Here is a 22,076-nt window from a genome sequence, read left to right as displayed (position 1 = left end):
CAGGGAAAGTAGTAAACCAGTGAAGCAAAAAGCAAAAAATCTGGGGTGATTTCGACATATATTCGTTTAAATGCCCTGCACAAGTAGCAACATCTTACTGTAGCATGGGGGATGTAGAAAGGGTGAGGCAGGGTGGCTTATATGATGCAAACACGCGGTCCGGCGTGGTCAGAGTAATGTGAAAGTTATTCAGTCTCCTCAATGCCAGGTATTGTATGGTGTCTGCCCCCTTGTACTCACAACTGCGTTGGACCAAACACTCGGATTGGCGTTCAGAAAAGCATTCAGAATAAGCGCCGCATGTGATCGAGGGTGCGTTATGTTAGAAACACCTCAGATTCAAACCCCAGCTGCATAACTCGGCAAGGGTCATGTGGCATGATGCTATGCACCAATCACATGGCCGGTAGAAGTGAGACTTGCCACCCGGCGTGGTCCGGGTAATTGAAAATAATATATAAATCACCTCATCAATGCCCGGTGTCTCCTGGTATCAGCCACTTTTGGGCCAGAAACGACATCAAGCCAAGCACACGATTCAGCAATACAAACAGCTGCCGCTTGTGTTTAAGAGTGCGCTATGTCAGGAGCGTGTATATCCCGGTTGCGGCGCGTTTCCAGTAGTATCGATTTCCCAAAGTTGCCTAAACTCTAGCGTATGTTAACTTACTTGATTATCCCGTGTAGTAGCATCTAGCACCTACCACTCGCCGCCGGAACCGGGTGGGGAATGTTGGTCGGGCGGCAGTGTCTAAAAAGGAAGTGTTGCTAGTCACGTGGTACCGTGACTAAGCAGGAAGGTGTACCTGCTATCAGTACGGGGCAACTATGGTGGCCATATTGGAGAGGAGCTTTGGTTCATGTGATTAGATGTGGCCAGGCCTTGGTGTAGTGAGTGCTGCGACCCCTAAGGTTAAGATAAGCTCAGTCAAGAGGATTTAATTAATAATTGTGCCTATCGTAGTGGCCCAAATCATTAATCTAGCTACAAAGCCTCAGTGACGTAGGTGTAGATCTCCGTGTGTGGAAATTAGAAGGAGATCGCTTGGAGCCTTGTGTACTCCTCCCTGTTAATTATGGTGGCCTTGTTAACATATTACAGAAGGCTAAAGTTAGATAGTGTAATGGTTGTAATAGTCAACGTCCTCCCCTGCAAAAAAATAAGAATGAGGAAGGGACATGAGGCCGGCGGCCAAGACACAGTGGTGTTATCAAAAAGCGTCGGGGGCTAGAGCAAAGCAGTAAGTGGCCATTCAGGAGGCTTACAAGGCACTCCAAGGAATTTCCTCATTCAGGCCTCTGCTTTCACAGGATAGTCTGTGTATCCAGCATTGTTCTTTAAAGAACAGGCTCTGTTTAGATGTTCTGGGGTTGGCTTCCAGGATGAGCCAACGTAATGAGTCAGGCGTGTGGTTCATTTCTAGGTAGTGTTTACACATCTTAGTCACATGTGCAAATTAAGAGCTAGACGCTGTTCACAGTGTTACTGTTAGTGTGACCCCTCATTTCCCAAGTGAAGGTGCCGGAAAAGGTGATAGTCTTGTGTATTTTTGTAAATGGACAGGCACTACAGCTGCTGCATGGGTAATGTCCCTTGACTGAGGGTAGCTGCAACAGAGTAGTTTGTACTCTATTTGTCTGTTGCTTTTTAGGTCTTGTCTGTACCAGCATATCCTTGATGTTTTTAGACCTTTTAAAAGCAAACCGAGGTGGTCCCAGTTCCAAGGTCCCTGTATTAAGGATCTGCCAATGGTGTTTCACAATTTTCCTAACTTCTTTAGAAGATGGGGTGAAGGTTGTGACGCGTGTCATGGGTTGGTTATCTACAGGTTCCCTTGTTCTGTGTTCGAGCAGGCTCTCCCTGTGGTTATTTTGTGCCCTTATCCTGGCTCTGGTGATTTCTCTAGTAGGGTATCCTCTATCCATTAGATTCCTGGACAGAATGGTGGATTCTGTTCTGTAGTTCTCAAGATTACTACAATTGCGTCTGACCCTAAGGAACTGCCCAAACGGTAGATTGACTCTGAGAGCCCTGGGATGATGGCTCGTGAAGTGCAGGAGGCTGTTGCGGTCAGTGCTATTCCTGAACATGGTTGTACTCAATCTCCCCCCTGTACTCTGGATGGTGAGATCTAGAAAGGGAATTTAGGAGGCAGAAGTTGTCATAGTAAATTTCAGGTATGGGTTAAGTGTATTGAGCCAACTGGAGAACTCAGTGTATGACTCTTGACTACCTGGCCAGAAGACCAAGATGTCATCTATGTAGCGTTTCCACAATTTTATATTGGAGTGGTAAGGATCTGATTGTGGCGAGATGTGCTTACCCTGAAAGTCGGCCATGTACAGGCATGCCACACTAGGGGCAAAAGTGCTGCCCATTGAGGTACCCTGTGTTTGATGGTAGTATTGCCCCTTGAACTCAAAATAGTTCTCAGTGAGAGCTATTTCAGCGCATTCCATTATGAATGACGTGGGTGTGGGTGACTCCCATGGGCCAATATTCAATACCTCCTCAATTACGTCTAGGGTGGCCCTCTGGGGGATGTTTGTATAAAGGACCTCCACGTCTAGCATAATGAGGAAGTAAATTTCAGCACAGTCTCTGAATTCATGCAAAAGGTGCAGCATGTCAGTAGTATCCTGGATGTAGGAAGGGATTTGTTTGACCAAGGGTTGGAGAAAGTGGTCGCAGAATTGCGACAGGGGTTCCAGTACTGAGTCAATCCCGGAGACTATCAGGTGACCTGGGACTGGGGTGATCTCCTTATGAATCTTCGGCAGAATGTAAAAATAAGGGACCTAGGGTCATTTTTGACCAGGAATTCCGCCTCCTTCTTGCTGATCCACCCTTGGCCTTCAGCTGACTCAACCAAACCTGAGATGGTGATTTTTAGATGTTCCTTAAGATTCTGGGGAATCGGTGTGTAGTAGCATGTAGTGCTCAGTTGTCTTTGGCATTCAGTGTCATAGTCCGTGGTGTTCATTAACACCGTGGCAACCCCCTTGTCTGCTTGTTTTATCGTGATTTTAGAATCATTCGCCAGGGATTCCAATATCTCGAGTTCTTTCTTCGAGATATTGGTGTGGTTACTGTGTCCAGTGAGGGTTCTGATGTCTTTCAATACCGCTTGCTCAAAGGTCAGTACCTCATTAGGGACCATCCAATGTGTGGTGTGAAAGTAGACGCATTGCGGAGGCCTGAGTCTTCATTGGTTTCTTTTGGTTTACCCTCAAAAAAGGCCTTGATTCTAATTTTGCGGAAAAATTGTTGTATTTCAACTGTTTGCCGGAAGCAGTCCATCTTGGGGGTTGGGACAAATCCAAGACCCTTCTGTAAGACCCTTTCTTCATCTGCGGTGAGTTGGCGTGTAGAGAGGTTCACTACCAGACTCACTTCCTGTTCGTTTTGCTCCCGGTGTCCATTCCCTGTGGTGTGTCGTCCTCCCACTGTATTCTCTTGTCTGGCGCGTTGCCTCTCTTTCGCCCTCGCCCTCTGCCCCAGCCTCTGTCTAACAAAGGTTGGTTGTTTCCTTGTGGGTCGAATTGTGGCGGGTATTAGGGCCCAAACTGAGTCATCGTTTGTGGGAAAGAGGGATATTGCCAGAAGGGGGGTCCCTGGTAGGGTGGGTGTGGGTAATGGTACTGTCCCCGTCTACCCCCTCTTGCCCCTCTATGTTGACGGGGTTGCCAGTCTTCGCCACTCGAGTTGCTGTCGCTATTAGATCCTCTCCTTGAGGAATTAGCGCTAGAATCAGAGAGGTAGCCTGTACCTGGGGGGGGGGGGGGGGGGTAATCCGCTTTGAGATAAGGGTAAGCCTTCTCCTTATCAAAGCGTTGGATGTCCTTCTGAAGTTTAGTGATTTTTGGTTTCATAAGGTATTCCTTATGTTCAGTGAGTTCTTTGTTTATTTCAGCTAGTTTGGTTTTAAACCCAGGATTGGGAACAGAACTCTTGAGTGTGCTCTCCAAAGTCTGGATATGCGCTAGTAGTTCATCTGCTAAGCGCTTGGCTGTGTTAACAATCAAGATCAACAGATCATGGGTGCTCTTCCAGGATATTTGTGAACATTCTATTTTGAACTGCCCATCTTCCCAAAAAAATCTGGGAAAGTTCTTGACAATTAAGCCATTAGGTGCTATCTTGGCCTTGAAGTATTCTGCCATGAGTGCACCATGGAGAGTGATTCTCACCCATTCTCTATTTAAGTCTGCAAGAGTCTGCCAGTCACCTGAACTGCTCCCAGTGGCGCTATCGGTCTCTAAGCCCAGGATGGAGGGTGTCCTAAGGATTGCTGCTGCATCATCTTCCCCAAAACTCAAACCTTGGCCGTCCATGGTGAGCTTATGGAAGTGAAGGAAGTAAAAATCAACCAAAATGTGGATGATAGAGGGACCCTCTGTAGGATAGAGGGTGCCGGGTGGGAGATAGAACTGGTCTAACCCGCCGTAAGGTACTCCCACGTTGGTTAGCCGTGCAAGGAATGGTTTACAACATACAATACTGGATATTGAGGAGACTGAATAACTTTCCCATTACCCTGACCACACCCGACGGAGTGTTCGCATCATATAAGCCACCCTGCCTCACCCTTTCAACATCCCCCATGCTACAGTAAGATGTTGCTACTTGTGCAGGGCATTTAAACATCTATACATTTTCAGTACCATGAGCTACAGATGTCACTTATGGGGATTGGGGCTACAACCAGCCACTCACTGCTACCCATAGTAGTTTTAGCGACACCAGAGCTCATAGAACACATTCTTGGTTATTAATCTCTAACTAATGGTTTCCTCCCACAAATAGCCAGATGTTGGATGACTTTACCCGCTGTTATACCCGCCGGATACTGTTGTTGTCTGCACATTTAACCTTTTAGGTGAGTCAGAAACCTGTCAAACCGGCAATGTTAACACTACATGAATGTCTCTAACCCTGAGTTCTACTTCTTTTTACCGTTTTTAAAAGTTTTAACCAATATGACATTTGTCCACAGGAGCATGCCCACATTGTTGCTCACTAAGGATTTGCACGTACACGTGTTATACAGTATTGAACCCACATGCTAGCAGCACCTTTTCTAGCATGACACAAGGGATGTACTTGACCACTGATTGTTTTTATCCAATACCTGTTGCGATTTTGCTCCTTTTCTCCCTATCCAGGTAGAAGCAGCCCAACACAGGTACCATGCAGGAAACACTACTTTTTCTGTGTACATACTAAACTTGAATGTTTTCTGAATATAAGATACCAATCACTTTGCCGTAGACAGTTGACTAGAATACTTAGTTTCACTTGTAGGTCCTGAAGAATCGCTAGCCACTGCACCAGAGCAAGAAACATGTCGACCAACTACAGCACACACTAATTTGTGACTCGTAACTTGGGAGCATAATATCCAAGCGAGTACTAGTTAGTTTGATTTTAACTAAAGTAGGGGACCTCCAGAATAAAGCCATTCCCGGTACTCATAGCTTTATTTTAAACCACTTAGACATGTCTACGCATTTCTGGCTCCCCACCCACACTTCATCTATACGGCTGTTGGATAAAAGATCTCCGCCAAAGAGCCCTTCTTTGAGGTGTTGCCCATTGGATATTGCATAAGTATGGGAGAAAAATTTGTTCCGCTCGCGAATTTGTTGATTTTCTGCGATTTCGCAATCAGCGAATCACGCGAAATCGCGGCAAAATCCGCGAATTTGCGAGCAGGACGAATTTTGCTCAGGAAGCACTTACAGGGTTACAGCAGGTGCACAAGTTGAAGCTCATTTCTTTGTAACTTCAACTTGGGCACCTGCTGTACCCTGTAAGTGCTTCCTCAGCGGCGCCTCCTTGCCTACTTGCAACTATTCTCTGACCATGCCCTGACCCTCAAAGCAGGCTCAGAGAATAGTTACAAGTAGACAACGAGGCTCCTGCAGGAAGCACTTACAGATATAGATAAAGCAGGTGCCTGAGTTGAAGGTCAAATTCAGTAACTCCTTAATCAGCCCAAAAAAAAATTCTGTTTTGTCCAGGCTGGGCAGGTGTGTGTTCTCCCCATATCTACCGTCGAAAATTAGCTATGATGCTTGATGGAGGCCTTTGCATCCTTGACTTTCACGAGCTCTATCCCCGTGCAGTTTCTGTGACCACAAGATTCTTTCTCCCCGGATCTGCTGCTCTGATTGGTGCCTGTCCTTTTATACACACAAAAGGCATGTGAACTCGCATAGAAGCCCGCCTGTTTGCCCCCACCACACACACTAGTGGTGTCCACTGTCTTCCCGCCCTTTAGCCACTACGATGGACAGCTCACTCGAGGAACCCCGGCGCCCTTCAGCGCGATGGCAAAGTTAATCAGCCCCCCAAAAAATTGCGCTTTGTCGAGGCTGGGCAGGTGTGTGTTCTCCCCATATCTACCGTCGAAAATTAGCTATGATGCTTGATGGAGGCCTTTGCATCCTTAACTTTTACAAGCTCTATCCCCGTGCAGTTCCTGTGATCACAAGCTTCTTTCTCCCCGGATCTGCTGCTCTGATCGGTGCCTGTCCTTTTATACACACAAGAGGCATGTGAACTCGCATAGACACCTGCCCGTTTGCCCCCCACCACAAACTAGTGGTGTGCACCGTCTTCCCGCCCTTTAGCCACTATGATGGACAGCTCACCCGAAGGACCCCGGGGCCCTTCAGCGCGATGGCAGAGTTAATCAGCCCAAACAAAATGTGCGTTTTGTCCAGGCTGGGCAGGTGTGTGTTCTCCCCATATCTACAGTCGAAAATTAGCTATGATGCTTGATGGAGGCCTTTGCATCCTTGACTTTCACGAGCTCTATCCCCATGCAGTTCCTGTGACCATGAGCTTCTTTCTCCCCGGATCTGCTGCTCTGATCGGTGCCTGTCCTTTTACACACACAAGAGGCATGTGAACTTGAATAGAAGCCGGCCCGTTGACACCCCTACACATACTAGTGGTGTGCACCGTCTTCCCGCCCTTTAGCCACTATGATGGACAGCTCACTCGAGGGACCCTAGCGCCCTTCAGCGCGATGGCAAAGTTAATCAGCCCAAAAAAAAGGTGCGCTTTGTCGAGCCTGGGCAGGTGTGTGTTCTCCCCATATCTACCGTCGAAAATTAGCTATGATGCTTGATGGAGGCCTTTGCATCCTTGACTTTCACGAGCTCTATCCCTGTGCAGTTCCTGTGACCATGAGCTTCTTTCTCCCCGGATCTGCTGCTCTGATCGGTGCATGTCCTTTTATACACACAAGAGGCATGTGAACTCGCATAGAAGCCCGCCTGTTTGCCCCCCCATACACACTAGTGGTGTGCACCGTATTTCCGCCCTTTAGCCACTATGATGGACAGCTCACTCGAGGGACCCCGGCGCCCTTCAGCGCGATGGCAAAGTTAATCAGCCCAAAAAAAATGTGCGCTTTGTCGAGGCTGGGAAGGTGTGTGTTCTCCCCATATCTACCGTAGAAAATTAGCTATGATGCTTGATGGAGGCCTTCGCATCCTTGACTTTCACGAGCTCTATCCCCGTGCAGTTCATGTGACCACAAGCTTCTTTCTCCTCATCTGCTGCTCTGATCGGTACCTGTCCTTTTATACACACAAGAGGCATGTGAACTCGCATAGAAGCCCCCCTGTTCCCCCCACACACACACTAGCGGTTGTGCAAAATCGCAAATAAATCCGCTATTTCGCGGGGAAATCCGCGAATTCGTGGATTTTTTTGCGAATTCGCGAACTGCTGATTTGCAAAATTCACCCATATATAGTATTGCACCGCCGACCCAACGAGGAGCAAGCCCAGATGATGAAGCATGACACCTGAAAGGGTATGTGAGGGCATTACATCCAACAAAATGGATGCCCAATTGTAGGACTCCACGAGACCCTACAACATCCCACACTTTTAGAGTCTTGTACATTCCTGATAATCTATAGGAACAGCACAGCCCTTTTGTAATCACTACTAGCTAGAATGCCCATTCCATTGGCAGACTAGGCCATATAGTGAATTAAAAGAATATAGCAAATGTATTAAAAACATGGAGAAAATGTACTAACCTGTAATGCACAGAATACTTTACAAAAGAAAGCAAATCACATGCAAAAAAACAGCAACCAGCAAGAAGGCATGGCCACCAACAAAGAACGCATGCAAGTCTATGGCAAAAGCACACTGAACGGCCTAAGCAAAAAAGACGCTAGTCACAAGGTCAGAACAACAACAACCAGCAAGAGAGCATGACCACAACAAAGAAAACATGCAGGCCTATGGCAAAAGCACAAAATGGTCAACAGTCACATGGTCACAACAAAAAAGGAGACATGGAAAACAAAGAATACATGCAGGCCCATGGCAAAAGCATATTAGCTGCCTATACAAAATGGCCACCGACCACATGGTCAAACAGCAAGCAAGGTGGCATGGCCACAACAAAGAACACATGGAAGCCTATGGTAAAAGCGCACTGGCTGCCTACACAAAATGACCACCAACCACATGGTCACAACAACAAGCAGGAGGCCTGGAAAACAAAGAACACATGTAGAGCTATGGGTACTGACTACACAAAATGGGAAACAAAGACAAATGGTGGCCTATGGCTAACACACTCACGCTGGCTGGACAAAGGAGGCATGGTTGGTAACACAGAGAACACAGCATTACTTCAGCGATGCTAAAAATGAGAATTAACAGGGCTGAAAATGTCAACAACGCACATCCTCCAAAGGCATCACCTCACCTAAAAATTATTTGCAGGAATAAAACGTGAAAAACCACCCAAAAAACATTTTGTATTCATATTTTACATTTTAATCCAATGCCATCCATGGCTTAAATGATGTTTCAATTCAACAGATACAACAGAAACAGTTGTTTCATGCGCCCATGATTAGCACTAGGCCTAGGCAGACTAGGCCATATATTGAATTAAATCAATATTGCAAATTTATTAAAAAACATGGAGAAAATTTAGTAAACTGTACAACATGTTTCCTTTATAAAAAAAGAAAAATTACTTGCACAGAAATGAAAAGGCCCCTACTGAAACTACAGGCCATCAACCACAATACATTTTAATCATCGATTAAAAGTACAAATAAATCTAGGTGCAGGGCCCCAATTAAACAAACACCAGTTTTTCAACTTACTTGTAAAATCTCAAATACAAAGTCCTTAAATCCAATGGTATATGCAGCAGACACAAAGAGTGATCGTTCCATCTACAAATCCAAATGAAAAATGACCATGAGATGGGTAAAGCACTGGGAGGAGCCTGCTGGATAGGAACAGGAAGATGGAGACTCTGGGGAACTTCTTTCCAGTTGGATAAAATGTAACAAAAAAAAAAGATTCCACGCACACAAAAACAACACCAAAGGTCCATTTGAGGCTGTTTTTTACTCCAAATCGTCATTTCGGGAAGATTTTGATGCTTCTAGAGGAGAGAATCTTTCCTAGATTGCAGCTGCGGTAGATCCTGCGCATTTGGGATTGCGCACATCATAAAACATCTGCCATAAGTTGCTAGTGCGCCCGAATGCCGTGTTGGCAACCGCAAAATCTTGCGGGACGATGCGGCTGGCTAGTAAGTCTCATGGCGCTCCCCAACGGCTCTGAAAAACACGTGGGCGGTTGCAAGCACCCAGCGCATGCAAAAGGACATTTCAAGCGCACTAAACCAAAACAAAACTCCGCTCCGTTGCAAAGTGCGGAGCTTATCAGTAATCAGGCGTTATGCGCGGAAAGCAGAATTGATAAATCTCGCAAACTCCACTAGCAGAGCAGAGTTTTACTCCTAGGCCTGTATTTTGAGCGCAAGTCACAGAATATTAGGAAACTTTGATGATTAGGCATTGTCATATGTTGATGAAATATTCTTAACAGACTATGACCTGATGAAGCACTGCACCAGAGTAGATCACATAATATTGGAATTTGCTCAACACAGCTACAGTCAGTTTAAAAAAATCCAATATTTCCCACTTAAGTGTCTTATTGTTGGGGTCCAAATTGTCAAGTGAGGGCAAAAGCCTTGCGCCTCATTTTTTTTAAAAATGTGCATTGCTCCAACCTCCAACAACTCTGCAAAGATTGCAATCCATTAAAGGATGTCTAAATATTGGCAGAACATCATTCCTGATTACGCAGAATGGATAAAACTATTCTACGATTTCATACGTCCAGATTCTACAGGAAAATATTAGTCACAGGCACACCAGTAATGTTATGTTCTTATCAAGCTGACATGTGAACACAACAAACCTGTTGATATGTGTGATCACGAGGACATCAGGCTATACATATGTCATGTTCAATGAAGGTGAAACAGTACCAATTGCATATAAATCCCATCTCTATACAAATGGGGAAATGCATTTTGCACTGACTAAAAAAATACTGATTGCAGTTCAGACTGCGGTAGTGACAGAACGTACACTGGCACAAAGGAAACAAATTATTGTTGTGTCCCCAATACTGACCTTAGAGGCAGTGACCGGAGCGAGTGTACCAAATACAAAAGCTCTACATCCAAGATGGATACAAATGGGCAAACTCTCTCACTGCAACCGATGTAGAATACAGATTTGACTCTCCATTACAAACACAAGCATTTCTCCAGTATGAGCAACAATATCCTCTACCAAATGAAATTATGCCTCTAGATTGCTAAGACTACATCATTTACACTGATGGTTCTGTGCAACCTGCCATAGAAACAAAACAGCAATATTATGTTGCATGCGCAGTCATAAAAAGTTCTATGCATAATGTAACATGCCATCCTGAAAATAAGATACAGGCAGTCACTCAATGACTGCACTGCACAGTTGCCTGAACTTAAGGCTCTAGTACTGGCACTACATAATACGGATGCTGGATTTCCCACACTCACTGTGTGTGATTACTTTTACAGTGTGCAGTGTTATAATGAGTGTCTTCATTATTGGAGTCAGAATGTATTCAGAGATTCAAGAGGGTGCATAGTGCAGCAAAATATGCTTTAGGAACAGGAGGCAAAGCTGAAAGAATGCTTTCCAAGGGCTCATGTTAAATCCATATTGAGTCATCAACAATATTTTAGCTTGCATGTTGCAGGGAATTCATTGGCTGATGAAGCCCCAAAGGTGACAGTCCTTACTAACCCTGGGCAAAGCACTACATACACTCGCGTAGTTTGCTAAGTTTGCGCTGCTTCGCACTACGCGAACTGCACGTAGCACAGTGCAAACACGCGTAGCGTAGCGTAGTGCAGCGGTCAGTTTTTGCTTGCTCGCGGTCCTCAACGTCAAGTTGGCGACCACGAACAGGCAAAATGACATCCCGTCAAGACTTTTTCCTAGTTCACGATCAGCAACATCAAGTTGCCGATCGCGAGTGTGGAAAATAAACCTCCCGGCTAGATTCTAAACGCGGGGAGGCCAGGTTTCTCATTGCGAGTGGTTGCGTATGCTCGCGACCGCTCATGGTAAGAAACTACCAGTCCGCGATGAGAAAGCTGCCGCTCGAGTAAAAATCTACTCGGGCAGCAAAAAACTACAGCTCGCACTGTGCAAGATGCCATTTCCAATGATTGCACAGTGCCGGATGCTTGTCCGCACTGTGCAATAATTAAAAACGGCATCTTGCACAGTGCGAACAGTGTACTACGCAGTTCGCGTAGTGGTACGCGTAGCTCGCGTAGTGCGAAGTGCACTTTGCGTAGCTTCGCGTTGCATCACGTAGCGCTACTTCGCAAACTACACCCAGGCCTAATCCTTACTGCTATGTGGTTGGTGCGATAACTTGTTCAAGTACGAGGGAAGACAGAGAAATCATGATGGCTGTCAAAGCTACTCGCAATCACACACATCTATTGAAGGGATTTCCACTCAAGTACTCCTGTAAGCTATATGCACAAAACATAACTTACGCTCCGATTCCAGGAGTGGGGGATAGAGTAATACCAAATAGCAAGATTAAGACTACGATTAATACTCAATATGCATGAGGGTCTCATCTGGACACGCGGGGTTGGCTGCTCCCATTTTACTATTGCAGTAGGGCTATTGGTGGCCGGGTCTTTACAAACAGATCAATGACTCTGTCCTGAGGTATGGCATCTGTCAAAAGATGAAGCGATCCACCGTGGGGTGTCCACACCAGACAGCTCTCTAGGGGCCAGATGTAGGCAAATATGAAATACGAATTCCTAAATACTGAATTTTACCGATTCGGTATTTAGGAATTGGTATTTCATTTGTAGCTAAAAATTCCTTAAAAAATACCGAATCTGTAAAATTTGTTATTACCGAATCGGTAATACCGATTCGGTAATAAGGAATCACCTTCCCATTCATTCCTATGGACCTGGAGGATTCGGTATTTTATCGATTCCATAAAATAAGGAATCAGTAAATTACCGAATCCTTAAAACCTGCCTCCTACATTAGAAAAGGCTAAATACCGGTCGCTAACGGGATAATTAACGATTTTCTGCCGTTACCGACCGGTATTTAGCTACCTACATATGGCCCCAGATCTCTAATAAGCCATTGGCTTGTGTATATCTGGACCACCGCAGCCCCTTATCATCTAATAGGGCTTACCAGTATATCTTTGTGGCAGTGTATTCCTGTGGGTATGGCCAGTGTGATCAGCCGGAGCTGTTATAAAAGATGCAAGTCTTAATCGGGACATACGCAGTAGGCACATTACATTCAGACAGGGGTCCTGCGTTTATGTCTCAGGCTCACAGAGAGGACATGGAACGTTTTGGAGTGACCCAGCGTTTCTCAAGCCCATACTATCCTGAGGGACAGTGGTAGTAGAGAGGAAAAACTGGGGCTTACTGCAGTCTTTAACAGCAAGGGTACTGGGCTCTGGTCGCAGTTGGGTCCATCACCTACATGGGGTTTAGAGAGCCTTGAATAACATGCCAAGAAAGTCCCTGGGTGGTCTTACTCCTTATGAAATCCTAGTTGGGGTACAATGTGGGTTCCAGGCCTCAATAGTCCCAGTACAGTGGTGGTGGAAAAACGGTTTGACATCAATGAGTGTTTTGCCATTTTACAGGAGCTGAATGAATTCTGGGATGAAGAAAGCAACGTCCAAATAAAATACATGGCCACTGGAGAAGTGAAGGTTGTACCGGAAACAACTGGCTGGATCCCAAAGATCGGGGATCTGGTCAGAGAAAAGTTGGATGACAGGAAAGAGTTTGGGCCATCTTACAGTGTTTCTGTCTGTCTTTGCAGTTGCGGGAACACGGACTGTACCTCTTTCTCCCCTTGCTAGATGCCGTGACAAAAGATTTGTCTTTATTTATCTGATCAAACCATATGTGTGGCCATGCTGTTGGCCACGTGGACTCATGGGTAGCTACCAATCTCCTCTCGCTGCCCTACAGGAGGTTCAGATGAAAACTTTAATTGCAAATTAATCCTGCACTCCTCAACATGATACTGCAGTAAACAACATTGAAGTAAGTCTACCTGTTTCAAAAACAACTACAACTGTGCAATCTGAAATTACCGAAACACAGATTTACATTCAGAATCTAAAATAAATAAGGTGTATGTCCACCACAGATTGAATCTGCATCAAGTTCAATACAACCTGCTGAGCTGCCAAAAATAGACTGGACCGCAGATGGATACATCATCGATTTTGACGACTTCTCAGATAGATCGGGATTCCAGCACCTCCACCACTCCCACTGTCCTTGCCATTCAAATGGAAGGTGCAGATTTTCTATCATTGGCTGAATAAAACATATTTTCTTACTCCATGGCTAGACCTTTGGTTTACAATTGCATTACTTTTCCCTTATCCTTTGGATTGGGTTTGTGACCTAGCTCTTCCTTTTCTTAAATGGACAGTTTGTCCCAGAATGCTCTGCAGTACACAATGTGAACTTGGTTCTGAAACCACAAGCATCATCACATGGTGAGCAAAGAGACTTGTCCCTGGTGAACACTTTAGCCGCTCCAGTTCCGGATGGGATAAGGTATCCTTTAATGTGTATTGTCCTATTGAACTTTTACAAATTCTCCATCTGTTTAAAATTTCATTGAATGATATTATCACCACCAGTAGTGTTTCTGATGATTGGGATATTGATAAAGTATATGAAATGTTATAAGATTTAGAACATTCAACAGTATTTTCTTCTCATGAGTTTTATGATGGTTCTGCCATCAACATTTTGGTCATCATTTTTGACACAAGGCTAGTACACCTTGCAAAGTGTTTTACTATACTCAATGGGAACATTGCCCTCTTCACCAAAGGGTAGCTCAAAAGCGTTTACACAAACGTTTGACTATTTTTCTGGTTATGACCCATCTGGCACTGCCTCATTTTATTATAGGCTTCTAGGGTGGACGATAAAGTCCACTGTTGTCAATGATTGTCCATTTAGAGATCTAGAGATCCGTGCCCCTACCCTATAACATCGTTCCCAGCCAATGTGTTACCAAATCACCCATTCCAGCATTCAAAACCTTTGCAACATCTCTTTTTTGGTCTGACAAGATAGCTCTTGTTGAACTATTGTTACCAATTCTTTAAAATGTTGTTACTAATTTTTTTTAATATACACAGAATGGATTTTGGATTCCCAGAGAAACATTTATTTCTCACCTCATGCCTTTCTCTGGTCAATGTATCAATCTACCGCCTATGTACAGCCTGCATTGCAACACAAGGGACTATTTTTCAGCTCAAAAGTATGCTGAATCATCAAAAATTAAATTCCTTATATCATAAATGCCTCAGTGTAGAAAGCAATCCTTTTTTGATTTTCTTTTTCCATGAAATATATTTGTGGAAGTTTTATTCATAAACTGAATGTAAGTTTCACACACAAATGTAAGCCTATATGTTTACACAAAAGATTCAGCTGCTTAAAAATAAAACAAGCTTTGCAAAGCCATATGTCAACAAAGCAAAACAGGCTTCACACTGTTCTGAATGTTATAGTATAATGTTAAATTGTAACTAATAAATAAGAAATGAATTTAATATGTTGAATTATAAATACATTGTCTAACTCCGAAATAGCAACATACATGGAGCTGCATGTGGACTTCTTCCGGCATCTCTACATCAAAGGTTTCAAGAAGTTCAATTGTTTGTTTCAGAGGCTCAAACATGCTGTCTGTAGCTGACTGTCTCTCTTTCACTTTCATTAGGTTGGCCATCACTTCTGCCAGATCTTCCAGGTCACCTTCCTTCACTGGTTTACTCAAGGCTGCATTAATAGTTTCCATGAAAGTTTGTAACTCAGTAATGCTGAAAGAAAATGAAACCCATGAAATTATTATTGGTCAGAATGAACACATGTTGGTGTTCGTGCATTTCATTGGCAAGCTGATTTGAAGGAAGTGTCTTGTCACATCCAAGTCAAACAAAAATCCTTAACGTGTGAACTGTTTCCTCAACCTTAGAATTAACACATAACATTATTTCCTATCTGAAAGTACAATATTCCTCAGTTGTGTAGACAATTTCAGAGCTAGACCTTTGCCCTAGAGTGGAAGGCAGGTGGAGAAGGTGAGACACGGGATGGTCTATTTAAAAAGGCCCTGAACACTTTCCAAGTTATATAAATATTTAAGAAGTAATTCTTCTTCACTGAAATACTAGTTCTCCTGCAGAGAGAAATCATAGGCACTCCCACGTCCCCCCACATGCAGTAGCCTGGAGTACTTTTTCAGAGGAAATTACAGCCTGATTCATGAAGCGAAATAGCGCCCGCAATGGCTGCGATAACGCAATTGCGGGCGCAAAAGACGGAATCGGCATTCAAGTACGAAATAGCGAAATCGCAAAAAAATATTTGCGACTGGAATAGCGATTACGCAGTAATAGTCGCAGACTCCGGGAAGTCGAGCATTAGCGATACGGAAATAGCGACCAACCACGGAATCTGCGAAATGATTAGCGAAACGCAATATTGTCGCAAACGGCATTCATGCAAGAAATACATTAGCGAAAAAGCGCAAAATCGCACGTTTGCGCGGCGCAAGTTAAGGACAGCTCAAAGCAGGTGGTAACCATACAAGCCATGATGAAGGCAAATTTGAAAAACTGTTAGCCAATCATCAACAGTTCCAGGCCTGACCAATCACACTTAAGGACATTCAGCAGCAGCATTAGGCGTTCCACAATGCCTGGGATGTACATGGTGGTGAGGCGGCGAAGGCTACAGCGAGCAGCACGGAGGAGACGCATGAGGCAGGCAAGGATTTACCGGCAGCGGGTCACCTTGCTGGGCCAAACCAGAGAACAGATATATGCAAAATACAGGCTGAATGGGGAAATGATCACCTGGCTGATACAAGAACTCGACCCCATCATGCAGCACCCAACAAGGCGAAACAATTCTGTGCCCACACATGTGCAGGTATTGTGCAGCCTGCACCTCCTGGCCTCCGGCAGTTTCCAGGGCATAGTAGCCGCTGCTGGGGGGATATCCCAGCCCACCATGTCACGCTGCCTCCACACTTTTGTTGACGCCATGCTCAGCCAGCTCCACTGGCACATCACATTTCCCACGAGCCAACAGGAATTGGACCACACTAAACTACAATTTTATAATGTTGCCCATTTTCCCCATGTCCTCGGCTGCATAGACTGTACCCACGTCGCCATCTGCCCACCAGCTGGCACGGAGTATATGTACCGCAACAGAAAGTCCTACCACTCCCTCAACATACAGATGGTCTGCAATGCCAAGAGCATCATCACTGACATTGTGGCCCAGTACCCAGGGAGTACCCATGACTCCTTCATCTTCAGGCACAGCGGACTCCACACACGACTGATCAGGGGAGAGTTTGGGGAAGGACACCTACTTGGTAAGTACACTTTGTCTACAATGTCACATTGCTATGAAGTAACTGCGCTGCACAGGCAATCAACATCTGCTCCTCTCATTCAGGTGACAGTGGCTACGCCCTACGGGAATACCTCCTGACCCCTTACCTCAACCCTGCCACACCTCAGCAACGGCGCTACAATGTTGCGCACATCCGGACAAGGAACTGTATTGAAAGGACATTTGGCCTGCTCAAGAGCAGGTTCCGTATACTGCACAAGACAGGTGGGGCCATGTATTACAGTCCTGCAGCGTGCTGCCGCATTGTGGCTGTTTGTGCAATGCTTCATAACATTGCAACCAAGCGCCGGATACCAGTTGACATCTCAGGCAGTGAATCTGAGGGGGACGACCGGCCACCAGCAAATGCGCACCATGCACGCGGGGAGAACCCAGCTGAAGGCCACAGACGTCGCAACCACATCACAGCTAACAATATCTAGCCCACCCCCTTCCCCCACCCCACATATCACAATTGCATGCAAAATGTAATGATAACACAAGGCGAATGTGTGCTGCAAAATAAATGTATTTGTTTCAATCACAACAGAAAAGGGTCATGGTAAGAACTATTTACAAAAAAATACAGTATTCCAGCATACTGCATGTCAATGTCCATGGCAGGCTTATCTTCAGCCTGCGCCTGTGTCCCTGACACATTGTCATTGGTGCTTCCTGCGCACATTTCCCAGGCGCCTTTGAGGCTCATCCTCATCCTGGGCAGATGGACCAGGCGTAGCCCTGGTGCTGCGCCTAGGTGGGGGGGCCTGCGTGGCAGAGTTGCTGCTCACGCTGGAGGCAGCCTCACTGGCATCATCTCCCCCTACGATGGCCGGTAGCACAGGTGTGAGCAGTGGGACCACGGCGGTGGTCAAGTGCTCCAGCACCCGGGTTATCTCCTCGCTGCACTGGACCAGCTGGTGCTGCTGGGTCATAGAGCGCCGCGACAGCTGGGTGGTGGCATTTGCTGCCACATAATTGGAGCGACTATAGGTCGCCATCTGGCTCAGCAGCTGGTGGTGGCGCCTGCGTGCAACACTGCGCTGCTTCCCCAGCGCAGCAGTATTGGCCTCCATTGCCGCCGTCATGCGCTCAATGGCCGCCGTCATGCGGTCCACCCGCTGGCCGACTCCCGCCACATTGCGGCCGATCTTCTGCAGCTGGAGCTGGATGGCTCCCTGCTGCTGCGACTGCCTCTGGTGTAGACGGAGCATTCGCCGCTCCACGCTCATGCAGGCATGGAGATGCCCTTTGCCCCTCCTGCTGTTCTGCCGCTGTGTAGCGGATGTGGCTGGCCCAGAGCATGGAGGACGAGCTGCAGGTGTTGTAGCAGCTGGTGTCGCAGGTGCGGCAGGCACTGGAGGCACATTGGTGGGGGGCCTGGCCTTGGCAGCCGGTGGCCCTGCAGATGGTGCAGCAGGTAAGGTGGGGGGCCTGGCCTTGGTAACCGGTGGGCCTGCAGATGGTGCAGCAGGTAAGGTGGAGGGCCTGGCTGCTGGTGTTGGCGCAGCGGCAGGGGATGGTGGCTGGGTAGCGGGTAGGGATTCCTCCTCCTGGGCCTCCTCGACGATCACCAGCCTCTCACTGTCACTGCTATCATCTGCACCTGTGAGGGTAAGTGGATACTCATTAGGTGCATGTGACTGTCAGACGTGCAGATGTTACATGCATGCTGGGTGACATTCCCTGGATGGCTGTGGATTTGTGCGCTTAGGAACCTTTCTGGCCGCATTGTGGTACTACTACATTGTGGACATACTACGTCTCCCACAATGCCTCAGGGCATTTCCTGATGCACAACATAGGCATGATTAAGGGCCAATGAGTGAGCCTATTCGGGCAGGGACGGTCATAGGGGACAGGGTCGCAGTCGCATGCCACTTACCTTGGGTGTTGTGGGTTGGGCGGGAGGAGTCCAGAGTGGTCACGCCAACACACGCCTCCCTCTCCAAGGTGTCCTCTACCTGGTCCTCCAGGGGGGTGTTGGGTGGGACAGTCGGTCCACCACCTCCAGTGCCTGATGACTCACCGAGACGCGCCGCCACCCTCTCCTTGGCACGCCCTCGGAGGTCGTACCAGCGCTTCTTAAGCTCTTCCACCGACCTGTCCGCAACGCCAACAGAGTTCACCCTGGAGGCAATCCCCACCCAGATCCTCCTCTTCTCCTGTTCCGGGACCCTCCTGGAGTTGGCACCAAACAGCTGGTCGTGTTGGGCCACCACCCCTTCTATGAGGTTCTCCAGCTCCGACTCGGAGAATTTCAGTTTGCGCTTGCGGCTAGCGCTGTTGCTGGGGCCAGGCAGAGGTTCTTCAGACATGGCGGGCGCTATTTCTGCCGGGTCGGGAGTCGCTATCGGCGGTTTAGCGGCAGCTTTCCGTCGTGTGGAGTCGGATGATTGCGTCACTGTGGTGTTTGGGGGTGGGATTTGGCTGCTTCCTGGTTGTGATGTCATCACGGTGCTCGGAATGCATCTTCCCGTATTTCCGGATCCCGCGATAATGCGACTCGCAATCCCGATCGCACGGGATTGCGAGTCGCAATCCCGTGCGATCGGGATTGCGAGTCGCTATCCCGTGCGATCGGGATTGCGAGTCGCAATCCCGATCGCTGGTGGCCGGAAATTGCGATTTTTCTGCGTTTTTTGTAGGCCGCTAACGGCTTTAGCGCCCGCGTGCGAGTCGCTATTTTATCCCCGAAAAATACATGAATGCCGTTTTGCGTTTTCTCAATAGCGAGTCGCTATTATTCGCTATTAGGGACACGCAAAACGGCATGTACATGAATCAGGCTGCATGTTTTTGCTTTTTGTTAAAAATGCCATATCTGCTTATTTAATGTAAAATTATTTGGCAGTCTATTAAAAGACTATACTGTCTAATTTCAGTTATTTTCTTTAAAATCAAAAACCCCATTAAAATATAGAAAAGTTACCGGACAGAACTGAGTGTTGAGAAAAAAACTCTTTCACAAGCCATTTTAAAGAAAATGAAGGGTAATGATAGGGCTATGTATCCATAAAGACTGCTATCGTGCATTCTGGCAAACTTACACTGTAGTTCTAGGGACTCCCAGTGCTTCCTTGTCCCATCATTCTTTCATAATGGCAGTTGATGAAGTTCTTTTTTTCAACAATGGAGACAAAGGATACTACTATGAAATTTATCAGTTTCCTTTATTTCTACCACTGGGGAGGAGGGTGGGACGTTTGTTTTTAATTGCGATTCCCCTGAAAGCATTACAAGTAAGCGACCATCCTTTTTCCTTCAGGGGGTCTTCCTGCTAATAATAAGCTTCGAATAGAAAAGCAAGGCCATCCAGACTAAACGTGGAAGGAAAAATGAGGTTTCTCAGGTAAGCTTGTATTTCTTGAGCATCTGAACTAAACTCTGTATCAAGTCAGTAATATCTTGTAAAGGGATGCACTGACCTTCCGAAGGCTGCATTACAAATCTTTGTAATGGGAATATTCATCAATTAAGCAGTAGTAGCAGCTCTACCCCTAGTGTGATTTTGGTCAACCAGACAAATGAGCTGATTCATAGCTTAGAGAAGAGAGTATTTTGTTGCAAAGAATTACCTTTTGCACCCTACTTTCGGTCCACCTTCAGAATTCAGAGGATACGGTACTGCTAGGTTTACGTTGGAGCAAAATGTGTTCTGTTGGCGCAAATCTTGCTCTGATGGCCCAAGGAAGTAGGGGTTATTGGAGGTAAGCTATCTGACCATCCGCTCTATTTAGAGTGGCCGGTTGTAGGAAGCTGGCTTTTTATGTAGTGGGTGAGTGTAAGGGCACACCATGCAAAAAGTTCAGACGACCCTTATTGGTTTACAGGGGCCTATTTTAATAATCCCAAATGCTCTATTTGTGGTAGTGTGGCCGAGCCGCTTAGTCTTATCAGAGGGGAGTGTAGGAGAATGGGATCTGCTCTTATGGTTACCCCCACTTTTTGCTGATGTTTCAGTTTGGTTACTGGGGTACCCTTATGAGTCCCTAGCATATGGTACCCCAGAGGTCTACCAGGGGCTACAGCATGTATTATGCCACCTCTGGGAAGCCTTCCAAAATGACGCCACAGGACTTCTTCTGCTGCCTGGGTAAGGTGGTGCATGCACCTCTTACTTAGCTATAGGTTACTTATATCTATCTTAAATTAAAACACACATACACCTATCAGTCACCCCTATGGCAGGCCTTATCAATCCTGAAGGCAGGGTGCTGGGTTTTGTGTGAGAGGGTGCACATGCATGAGCAGGGCCCCTCTGCAGCCTTCGGAACCTATTCTCTGGGGCTGTTCTGTGATGCAGCCAGACCATATACTTTTAAGTGCATTATAAACTCGCGGTAAATGCTAACTTTGGAATGGCTGCATGGAAACATGTCATGTTTGGTGTCAAACACTTTGGAATCATACCCCCCACCAGTCCTGGCGGCGGGGGTATGATTCCACCCTTCTAGAGGGAGAGACATGTACACATCGGTATACCCGGTACCAGTTTAAAAGAGCCCAGGCATCACAAAATGAATGCTGCAGCCACAGACACGAGTCTGGCCTCCTGCTGCTGAATGAAACTCCGGCAGGGGAGGCCTGGACAATAGGTTTCCTGTCACAGGGAGGTGTCACCACCTCCCGGACAGGCTTTAGTGTATTGGGGCTGGGTGGGTGCACTCTGAGAGTGCTTTAAAGTCTGCACTGGGTGCACATTTGGTGTCCCTGTGCATAGCCCAGTTCAAACCAGTTGCAGGGGCTACCAGCCCCTGCTTTGGCGCAAAACTGGACAAAGGAAATGGATGTAGCCACCCCTCTTTCCAAACCCTCCCATAGGTGGGTCCCCAGAGTAAGAGCAACCCTTTCCTTGGGTATAAGAAAGGAACCCCTGACTCCAGGATTTTAGATTACACCTAGACTAAACTCTGCTACAGATATCCTGGAACTTCGACGATCTACACAAGTAGATGACTGAAGAATTTCCCTTGGAGTAAAGGAGTTACTCCCCTGCTTGGCAGACACCAAAGACGCATCTGACCGGTCTGCCTCTCCGAAGCTCCCGCCGGACTCCGAAGTATTTGCAGCCCAGAAGGTGGATTTACAGACTTCTCCGAGGCCGACTTGAGTCCCCAGCAAAGCTGAGACCTGCAGCCCTCGTGAGTACCATGGAACGGGAACCCCTGGACACCATGCACATTTGCAAGTGCATCAGCTTCTCGA

At 46.6% G+C, this 22,076-nt stretch overlaps 1 protein-coding gene across 1 annotated transcript in view; it reads right to left on the bottom strand.

The window, feature by feature from the left end:
• Positions 1–22,076, bottom strand: part of DNAH17 (dynein axonemal heavy chain 17) — a 15,539,113-nt gene that overhangs the window by 11,112,726 nt on the left and 4,404,311 nt on the right. The window contains exon 23 of the mRNA XM_086931082.1: positions 15,058–15,280. Coding sequence (XP_086787208.1) covers positions 15,058–15,280 — 223 coding nt within the window. The remainder of the gene's footprint in view (positions 1–15,057; positions 15,281–22,076) is intronic.

The sequence above is a fragment of the Lissotriton vulgaris genome, chromosome 7 (genome assembly GCF_964263255.1).
Source record: "Lissotriton vulgaris chromosome 7, aLisVul1.2, whole genome shotgun sequence".
Classification (NCBI taxonomy): domain Eukaryota; kingdom Metazoa; phylum Chordata; class Amphibia; order Caudata; family Salamandridae; genus Lissotriton; species Lissotriton vulgaris.
Note: the sequence above shows the minus strand (reverse complement) of the source record. Positions and strands in the feature narration are given on the sequence as shown.